The sequence below is a fragment of the Synchiropus splendidus genome, chromosome 12 (assembly GCF_027744825.2).
Source record: "Synchiropus splendidus isolate RoL2022-P1 chromosome 12, RoL_Sspl_1.0, whole genome shotgun sequence".
Taxonomy (NCBI): Eukaryota; Metazoa; Chordata; class Actinopteri; order Syngnathiformes; family Callionymidae; genus Synchiropus; species Synchiropus splendidus.
The window spans coordinates 9,222,668-9,233,196 of record NC_071345.1 but is presented as its reverse complement, the minus strand read 5'-3'; the positions used below and the strand labels follow the sequence as shown (position 1 = coordinate 9,233,196).

At 46.8% G+C, this 10,529-nt stretch overlaps 1 protein-coding gene across 1 annotated transcript; it reads right to left on the bottom strand.

Annotated features, from left to right (window-relative positions):
* Positions 1 to 3,535: 3,535 nt before the first annotated feature.
* Positions 3,536 to 7,701, bottom strand: prep (prolyl endopeptidase). The gene is made up of 13 exons (XM_053881062.1): positions 7,486 to 7,701; positions 7,204 to 7,278; positions 6,804 to 6,937; positions 6,607 to 6,737; positions 6,329 to 6,538; positions 5,772 to 5,999; positions 5,504 to 5,695; positions 5,240 to 5,437; positions 4,890 to 4,993; positions 4,588 to 4,819; positions 4,353 to 4,484; positions 4,112 to 4,268; positions 3,536 to 4,039 (listed from the first exon to the last, which is right to left on the bottom strand). Exons 1-13 carry the CDS (start codon positions 7,525 to 7,527, stop codon positions 3,745 to 3,747), a joined length of 2,130 nt encoding a protein of 709 aa, XP_053737037.1. The 5' UTR covers positions 7,528 to 7,701; the 3' UTR covers positions 3,536 to 3,744.
* Between the last annotated feature and the right edge of the window lie 2,828 nt (positions 7,702 to 10,529).

Sequence of the window (10,529 nt, the reverse complement as noted above, 5' to 3'; positions counted from 1 at the left end):
GATAACTGTTTTTTTTTTCTAGATGAATCGTTCGTTTATGATCATTTATTTATAACAGAGTCATTTTTCTTTTTCTTTTAGAGAGTCATAATATAAAAATTCAAAGGTGTCGAAATTAGTATTGTTTTATGCTCAATATTTGATGGTAGTCAATTTCAAGGAGTATTATAAACTGATTTAAAGTGGAAAATGGATGAAAAAAAAAGTTTCATCTTCAAAGATTTGTGAAGAAAAAGGTTGAGACGTGAGAAGTGAGTGAGATTTGGTCTGTTATTGATGCAGAGGAGAACATCAGTGAAAGACAAGCTTTAAACATCATACACACGTTTCAACCTAATCTCCTAAAGTCATTGTATTCTGAGTGGCCTTGTCTCCTCTGTCCCTCAAACGTGTCCTGCTCACCTGATGTCACGGGAGCAGCTCTCAGACCTTCCTCTCCCCAGAATTCTTCCTTCAGCTCGGGCCAAAAATATGGAGTCAAATGAGAGACCTCCTGCCCCGGGGCCTCCTCCCAACTCCCTTCTCCTCAACATGAAGCGGTGAACACTGAAGTCTCCTGCGTTTTTAATATGTTTGGGTTTGCTTCTGAGCACTCCAGTTTCCTCCCTCTGTACAGGTGACCTGCCCCCGGCATTCACCCCGAGTGCCCCCGCAGGAACAAGTCAAAGAATGACTCTCTTACGTTCCCTCGTCCATAAGTACAAACACATTTTGTCGAGTGAAAATCACTGAGGTTTTTCAAACAAACGTTGTTTCACGACGTCAGAGGTTCATCTCCACCGCAGCGTTGGACAAAAGCGCTCCTCTCATCACAAGAGTTCTCTGAGCTGCAGACTTTGGACTCACCCCAGTTGACCTCGCCCATCCCCCGCTCCTCACCCAGAGGAAACTAGCTTTACTCTGTTTCTATCACTGCGGTTCAAAGAGTTCAGCGAGTTCGTCTCTGAAGTGGGGGATGTTTTTCACCTATTTCCATGCATTCCAACCCCCCAGCCCTCACAGCGACTCTCACCCCAAATGCCTCCGCATTCACCCCCAAATTCACCTTTTTATTCCCGTGTTTGACTCAAACTTGAGAGACAAGTTACCGTGTTCTATGTCTGGATTCATATATTTGAGTTTAGACCTTTAAAAACATTTAATTTGATCTCATTTCCTATTTTAATATTGTCACTTCATTCATGTCAATATTCAGGTATCAGATTTGGACCTTTATTAGCGACCCTCCTCTGGAGGACAAAGCAGAATAGAAGATGTATGTATGTACAGAAATCCGATTCATATAAATGTATAAATCAAATGACAATAAAATGAAACAAAACTTTAAAGACTTCATAAGAAAATGATTACGCAAAAATATGTATTTTGCCTTCAAGCTGCAGGAGGTCTAATAAAAAAGCAAAATCAAATGTCACGATTCAAAACTTTGTTTTAATGAACCTATGTATGAATAATAATCTATGAGAAAATTCAATAATTTTTTAATACGATTTTTTTTTCAGAAAAATGTTAAGTTAAACCTGAAACTGAAACCTGCCGCAAATATAATACATTTCTACTTTAAATGTGCAATTCTAGTTCAAATAAATTAAAGATATTCCATATTTATTTATTTATTTTAGTATTTCAAATCTTCAACGTTTCAAACGTTTTACTGAATTATTTCAATTAACCAAACAATCTTCATAAAGCACTTAAAAAACACAAAAGAAGATCAAATATCAATTTGTAAAAAGTTGAAAAAGAAGAGGCTGGTGGTCTGAAGCTTAAATTAAACTGTTATATATATAAATAAGGATAGTTTAAAAAAAATCATGCGTCATTACGTCGTTTTTTGCATATTTAATAGCGAACAGTCTTCCAGAAAATTTGATATCTACTTTGTAAATAATTTATTTCGTGGGCCCTTTATTTGAATGAAGACAATTATTAAATATTAAAAATCGAAAATAAATGCAGTTTAAAATTCGATATAATTTCGATATAATTCGACATATTATTCTGTCTTATTTTTAGCTGTTCAACTTCTGGATCTCTTCAAAATAAAACGTCATTCAAACAACCATGAGCGGCCTCTTCTCCAGTGTCGCAAACAGCCACGGAAATGCGATTGGTGACGTCACATATAAGCTGGGGGGCCTGTGCGCGCATACAGGGCCAAAAATCCGCGGCTTCAATTGAACACTCATGACGTCACCTGCTAATTTCGGGATGTGGGGGTGAGGGGCTCGGCGCCCAAACCCCCCCTCTTCTTCTTGAACGATTTAAAGTATTGATCGCAGTGACTGCGCATGCGCCGATCTGCTTCGATCAGAGGTGAAGATTTCAAAGTGAGGACGCGGAGACTCACCTGTTGACGCGGGTGCAGACATGTGAAGGTCCGGATCAGTCGCGTCCCCGAAAGTTGCCCGAAGAAGCGGCGACGGATTCAGGCGCAGTCTCAAGCATGTTGGAGGTTTTCCGAGGATGAATATTTCATCAAGACACCGAAGATGAGGAGGCGGATGGAGAGAGGGAGAGAGAGAGAGAGAAGGAGCGGGAGAGAGGAGCGTGTGTGGCCCCAAATCTCTCCAGCGGTTACCCCAGAGTGGGACGCTCAGGTGGAGCCGTCTTCAGCCCCTGACCCCCACCCCACCCCAGATAACCTCGTCCCCTCGCCCCCATTCTCTTTTTATGTGGTTTCACTAGCGCCTCGATTGTGGGGGAAAATACATGGCAGGTTGAGAGATAAACAAAAGATGGAGGAGATAACTGCCAATAAAGTTTAATAAAGGCAATAATAATCATATTTAATCTACAACAGTCTCGTTTCGCGAGTCATAAACCTCTGATATGCAGTTGAAGATTGATGGACGCTTTTATTTGATGAGCTTTTCATCACGTTTTAAAACATAAAACGAAGATAAATAAGCAAACGTAAGAAAGATTTAATATTGCATATTAGTCTAATATGAAATAGCAAAGTATAAAATGCATTAACGATGAACGAAAAGATCCATTTTAATCTGAAAAATTGGGGGGAAATAAGGTAAAATATATGAAGTTCAAATGGGCGAAACTGTGATTAAATAAATGTAACTAAATTATGCACCCGTGTAAAATAGCAAAAAATGTTTCATATGTCGTTAATATTCGATCAACGAGTGAGAAAGAAAACATAAAAATAGAATTGAAATTGGCATCAATTTCCCTTCCGCCAAAGAAAATAGTCCCAGAGTGGGATTCCTGCCGCGCGCATTGATACATTAGCAAGTTACTAGCCGATTGGATGGTTCGCCGATTTAACCAGCCAATCAGGAAAGCGCGTTCAGTCCCAAACGTTTGCCCGCCGCTGCGGGATTTTTCAGCTGAACGCAGGACGAGTAAGCGGACGAAGACGGTAGTCACGGCGAGCTCGTTGGTTCTGGTTTTGACAGTTGGTGTGTCAGTGGAGGGAAGCTCGCAGCGCCCCCTGGTGGACGAGGCTTCTCATTACATCACGGTGTATCTTACTCTGAATGATCCAGAATCTTCGGTCAGGAAAAAGTGAGCAGGGAAGTTGATTAAAAATGCAACTTTATTGTTTTTCAGCGATTCTTCTGCGCTCCCTTGCAAACCGCCAGCACAAGTCACGAGGTAGAAAAACTCACGGCAGCACTGCTCCAGTCGCAGGTGAATAAATAACACTGGAGCCGTCACTCGCACCTCACCAGTGTTGGCGAAAAGCCCCGCCCCTTAAAAGCCGTCGTAGTTCTGAGGCGCTTGCTACTGGACCCAGGAGATGTTGAGACAGCGAGCGATAAAGGCATAGGTGTCGGCCACCTCCTGGATCACCTTGCTGGTGGGTTTGCCGGCGCCGTGGCCCGACTTGGTGTCCACCAGGATAAAGAGCGGGTTGGTCTGCTTGGTGCTGCGGCCCACCACGTGCTGCAGGGTGGCGATGTATTTCAGGGAGTGGAGGGGGACCACGCGGTCGTCATGGTCGCCGGTGAGGAGAAGCACGGCCGGGTACTGGACCCCGTTGCCTTCAGGGACTCGGATGTTGTGTAGAGGGGAGTACCTGAAGGAGAACACAGGGGGGAGGAGAGGAATCAGTCCTGGTCCTCTGCTTCGGCTGCAGGGCAGCACCTACTTGATGAGCCAGTCGAACTGATCCGTCTTCTCCGCGCAGCCGAAGTCGGTGGTCCAGGCGTGGCCGATGGTGAACTTGTGGAACTTGAGCATGTCCATGACACCCACCTGGGCCACGGCGCACCCAAATAGCTCAGGCCGCTGGTTCACGCACGCCGCTGTCGGCAGAGAGTTGCGCAACATTACCACCGGCAGAGGACTGGGACTCCGTTCTACCAATGTGGGGAGGGGGAGTCACGCACCGACCAGCAGCCCCCCGTTGGAGCCTCCGTTGATGGTCAGCTTGGACGCGGACGTGTAGCCCTGCTTGATCAGGTACTCGGCCGCGCACTGGAAGTCTGTGAAGCAGTTCTGTTTGTTGGCCAGCATCCCCGCTGGAGAGGAGTGCAGGAGGGGGGTCAGACACCGGACACGGAGGCCGAGTAATGACTCTACGCGGTCGATTGACCCGAGCCACTTGTGTTACACACGTCTCACCTTTGTGCCAGGTCTCTCCGTACTCCCCGCCCCCTCGGATATTGGCGACGGCCAGGACCCCTCCCAAGTGCCGCACGAAGATGAGGCGAGAGACGCTGTAGCTCGGCGTGATGGAGATGTTGAAGCCTCCGTATCCGTAGAGGAAGCCCGGGTGAGAGCCGTCCAGCTTGATGCCCTTCTTGTGGACGATGAACATGGGCACCTGAGTTCCGTCCTTGGACGTGTAGAAGATCTGGAAACCATCAGACGAGACTGTGAGCGGGAAGGAGAGCCAGATGCAGGCGAGGAGGACGGCCTCTCACCTGGGTGGTCTGATAGTCCGAGGGGTCGAAGCCTTTGACGGTGACCTCTCTGAAGACATGGGGCTGCAGCGGCTCCTTGGTCAGGTCGCAGTGATAAATGATGGCTGAGGCAAAGCAAACAACTTGTCACCACCAGAGCAAGATGCTTTCCGAACTCAGCAAAATACTGCCAAAGAAATATTTGACTGCTAAACAAGACGCAACTTAACACTCCCTCTGACCTAAAAAAAAAAGGGGCGAGCCTGCCCCCTGGAGGTCAATATGAGACCGTCACCTGAACTCTGTTACGAGCTTCTTTTGACGCTTGAACACCCACTTTTGAGCAGAGGCCAAACACAGCTCCTCAGTACCTGGCGAGAGGAAGGAGGTGAAGTAGTAGAAGATCTCCGAATCCCTCTTGCGTCCAGTGAAGCCCACCACAGAACCCACATCCAGCGGAAAGGTCTTCAGCTCCTCCCCGGAACTGAGCCGGTACATCTTCAGCACGTTCTTCACGTCGTGGAGGAAACACACAAACAGGAAGCTGGAGTGCGTGCAGGTGGCGAAGACTGCGAGCGACAGCAGAGTTTAAGGCAAACGTTGAGTGGCGGGTGCTGCGTCGAGCGGCAGCGCACCGATCACGTCTTTGTCGTGCTGAGGAATCAGCTCCTTCCAGTTGCCCTGGTCCGGGCTGGCGAAGTCGATGTCAATGAGCCGGTACCGCGGGGCGTCCAGGTTGGTCTTGAAGGTGAAGACGGTGCCCTCGTTCGTCACGTACTCGTACTCAGCGTCAAAGTTGTCGATGAGTTTCACCCACGGCAGAAGTCCTGAGAGAGCCAACGCACAGTCACCCACAGCAGAATCTCCGGGCAGCTCGCGGGTCAGGTCGGACCGACTGGTCACCTGTGATCCCCTGAGGCGTGGTGTTCAGGTCGCAGTACCACAGTCTGTTGACCGGATCGCAACCCTCGCTGATGGACAGCAGCACATAGCGCCCGTCATCCGACACCTCCGCTCCGCTCATCCACTTGGGGTGGTCGGGGAACTCGGCGCACAGCACGTCCTCAGACTGCGGAGTCCCCAACACGTGGAAAAAGAGCTTCTGGTGGAGGTTTGTGGACGTCTCTGTGCCTGAGAGAAGCCCGACACAAAGCATTCAAGTCAGAGGAGCCACTTGTACCTACAATACAATGATGTAAATAATACCTTCCACTTAAGACTCCTTATACCCACTTCTTCACATTCAGTAAGTTTTTAAAGTAATGACTTTTTATATTCTAACAACAAGCTTAAATAGTTCTTATAAAACTTTTATCATTTTGGATATTTCCTCACAAGTCTACTTTATATTTACATTTGTTTTTCTGGTACGTGGCAGCATTTGTCCACTCATTTCCTTCAGGTTTCCTCAACATTTTGACTCTTGCTCATACTGAACTTATTATTTCACACCAACTCACCATCGCTCTTGCCCTCTTGGTCGGGGTAGGAGTTGTAGAAAAGACCCTTTCCGTCGTGCGTCCAGGACATGCAGCTGAACTTGACCCGCTGCAGACGGTCCGGGAGAGGCGCTGCCCCCTCGACCTTGAGGAAGTGAATCTCCACCCAGTCTGAACCACTGGCGCTCGTGCCGTAGGCCAGGTACTCGCCGTCTTCCGAGAAAGCGTAACCTGAGGAGAATATGAACAAATGTTACGATCAGGACGTGTGAAGACTGGGAATGAAGGATCGCCAGAACCTCGCAAGGCAACAGTTCCATCATCAGAGAAAGTGTTTGGGTCCAGGAAGACGGTGGGTTCAGCTTCCAGGTTTTCCTGCACGTACATCACACTCTGGTTCTGGAGGCCCGTGTTGTAGAAGTGAAAGTACCTGGAAGGTTTGTGACGACAACACGTCACGTATTCCATCACGGCAGGGGAACGGCAGCGGCCTCACCTCTTCCCCCTCTTGAAAGGACAGCTGTATTTGGGGTAGTCGTACAGTTCCGTCATCCGCTCCTTGAACAGGTCGCGCACCTCACAGCTCTCCAGGAAGGGCAGGGTCAGCTGGTTCTGAGCCGTGACAAACGCCTTGGAGAAGACACAGACATGCTCAACAACTACAACAGAGGAACTGTCTAGAGACACGAGCTTTTCTGACCCATTTTAAACGTTTGAATTGTACGACATGGGAGCGGAACGACTGTAAACTCATCTTTGTTCTGCATAGACTTTACATAACCGTCAGGTTTATGTTGATTCAACTGATGAGCACACAGCGTTTGACGCTTAAACTCCAACCAGATCCAATTTGAGACACCGACACGAGCGCGTGAATCGAGGCAGTTCAGTCGAACCTGTGTCTTCTCGCTGTCCGGGTCTTCCAGCCAGTTGTACGGGTCCGGAACCTTGTTCCCATGATAGTCGTCCACCTGGAAAGAGACGTTTTGCGGGGTGTGAAGACGCTCGGTGACAGTATTGTCACTGTTGGTGTCAATCTTAAACGACTGTTGTGACTCTTGCTTGAAAGCTCTGCGGCTATGCTAACTAGCATGCTAACAAAGCAGCTCGCAGGAATGAATTAAAACAGAGCCCGGACGTTAGCATGCTAGGCTAACCCACTAAGCCAGATCACTTACTACGGCCTCGTCACGGAAAGCGGCCGGGTACTGGAAAGCCATTCTGGACGTGCGCTTTGGTGAACAACGTGAGCGGAGCGGAGGATGCGTTTAGATGATTTTAATGTGGTGAATCTCAGGATGGAGCCCCAAAAGCATCAAGCTTCGAGGGTTGACAGTTACGGGAGTCAACGAGCAGCCAAGCCTGGACCTGCCGGGTGATGGTGGAAACCACAGCGCCGACCGGTGGCGGAGCGTGTTAACTACAGAGGCGACTTTTGACCTCCTCAACTCGGCAACACACGCCGCCTTTGTGACATAAATAGACCGCGATAAAGGAGCTACTTTACGATCCTGTTTTACAGACTGGAAACTGAAACAACAACAAATATTGGACAACAGTCATTGTTCCCACAATGGGGAACTTTTGGTTGTTGCCTTATTCAAACATTAAAGACATAAAAAATGAAACTATGCGGTCAATATAACGCTCTATTATTTTGTGACATTTTGAGCCAAACATTGGCTGTGAACAAATGGCCTTAAAAAAACTTGACTTGGGACACTTCCTGTTGAGGACCTTCTCTTTGTGCAGCAGCCGACTGTTCCAGCTGAGCACCACCACATGTATCGCACTGTTTCCAAGCAATGACCTGCAGTGAGGTGTGAGAAGATCCCAGTGATCATGTGGTTGAATTGGAAAAAAACTAACAGTTGATCATAGCAATATTGAAGTATATTAATACTGCGACTTTATGACTAGAACTTAAGGAAACTTTGAGCGATACCATGACTTTCAATGTCACTGGACTGAGCATGAGTTTCTGTATTCACTTTTTCAAGCCAAAGAAACTGTGAAAACATTTCCACAACAGTAAGAAAGAGGGATGAAACCTAGTGAAATAATTTCATAAAGGCAGTTTATTGCAGTAGAGTCTACTATATTGTCAAGGTGGGACCTGAGTAAAAATACTCTTATTAGTTAGAGACTTTATAATAAATTAATTTTGATCAATTACATTTTAATATTCGACTCCAGAATGATCAAACTGAAGATCTTCGGCATCCGGGCAGAAGTGCTGCGGTGCTCAGTGAACTTTCCGTTCATCTGTACAATCTAATCTAGTCTCTTTCATCACAGATGTTTTGGCTATGTCATCACAATGTATCATGAGGTGCACCGTCAGTTGGTGACAAAAACCTGTCTAATTTTTATACAATATTTGTTCACTATTTTGAAACCAATTCCATCCGTAAGACAAGGGTATGAATAGTATTGGTTAATATAATGTAATATTGTTCACTTGTTGGAAATATTATGGCATAACTGAACTAGTAAAGGAAATAAAAAATACATTAATATTTCATTAAAAATTCTGAGAACGCTTTAAAAGGGGAGTCACACTGCCCATTCTCACTTTATTTAATAGTTACTTCTATTGTTACTGTTTATTTTATTTTATTTTTGTTCATGATTCCACGTTTTTCCAAAGCACTTTCCTAGTTGGTGGGGTCCTCACTGACCCTGTCAATAAAGCTGACTCTGATAACTTGTTTATTAATTATTAACCGCCGTGGCCTTTTATTGGCAGAAGTTGCTGCACGACATGAAACATTTTCCCCTCCGTGGTGACATCACACCCCAGGTTATCTGAGTCCACCGAGGGTGTCCATCATCACTCTTATCTGGGTGACAGAAAAGGAAACAGGGTCAGCTCTTCACTCTTCTTTCTCCCGGCCGAAGCTCCCTCCCTTCCTCTCCACTAAATCAATCACCCCTGATCCCAGGATAATAAGCACCTCCACCTCTTGACTGATAACACTTCTTCATCAGGGAACCCGGTGAGTCGAGGGCGACCGACTCCAGAGAAGCAACCTTTGCTCTTACAAGACGCCTCCTGGTCACATGTGACGTGTTACAGTCCAAGTATGCAGATAAGCTGCCGTGTTCATTGTGAGTCTGTTTCAGCTGAAAAGGAAACAGGTTCCTCAGAAGCCGAGATGAGACGCTCAGATGTCTTTTCAAACAGCATGTTGTTACTTTCAAGTTCCCATTACGTAGAGTCGGCTTATCAGATGAGGCCCACAAATTATTTTGGCTTTAGCCGGTTCCTAAGCGAAAGTGTCAGGAAGTCCTCACGAGAAGAAGTCGACAAGTTCATGCCAATGTCTTCTGTCCGACTGTGGTATTCAATGAAGATCTCACCGGCGATGCATGTAAGGTCAAGCCACACTTCCCCCCCGACACACTGCGCCCTCCCTCCTCCCAAATTTGACACGGAATATTCTTCGGTGCGACGTCTTCCTGTTTGTCCGAGTCACACTCGGATATGGGTCGTGGAGCTTTTGTCCGGCCTCCGTTTCCCCAACGCTGACCGCGTTGCTCTGACACCAGCAGAGGCGGGATCCCGCGCGTCCCCGCTTTGCTCCATTATCCGGAGTCAACAATGACCCCCCAGCGCCCCCCTCCCACCTCACACACACATTAGGAAGCACCTGTCTCTCTGGCGGCGGATAAAGAAGGATGACCACCTGTTGTGTTTCACTACAGAAGGTTACAGCGAGGTGAACTCATTCATAAAAGCGCTGCTGTCGACTCTTTATTGTGTAGCGTCCATTCACGGCGGGAGCCGAGAGGAAGCCATCGATACGTTTGGGACTGACGCTCAAACAAAGTACAAGACAAACTTTAGCCTAAAAACATGTAGAGGTGAATTGATGACTCAAAGTTGGGTGCTTCAAACTCAAGCGCCTGGAGGCCAGGTCCGGTTCGCTGAATTGAAAAGTACATCGCCAACGTGGCGCTTTTGCTGCTAAATCTAGCGACTTTTCCCTTTGTGACTTTTATCGCGAAAAGCAACAAACATAGCAACTTTTTTTGCTCCTGTTCTCAAAGTTGTTTCCACTTAAAGTCATTTAAATGAGGGAAAACTATGCTCAAGTGGTTCATTTTTGAAGCTAAGCCAATCGATAAGGCTAAGTTCCGTCACCAGGCTGGAGATTGGAGATTATAAATGTCAAGAATGAACCCGGAAAAATCCCCCAAAATAGATGCAGATGATAGG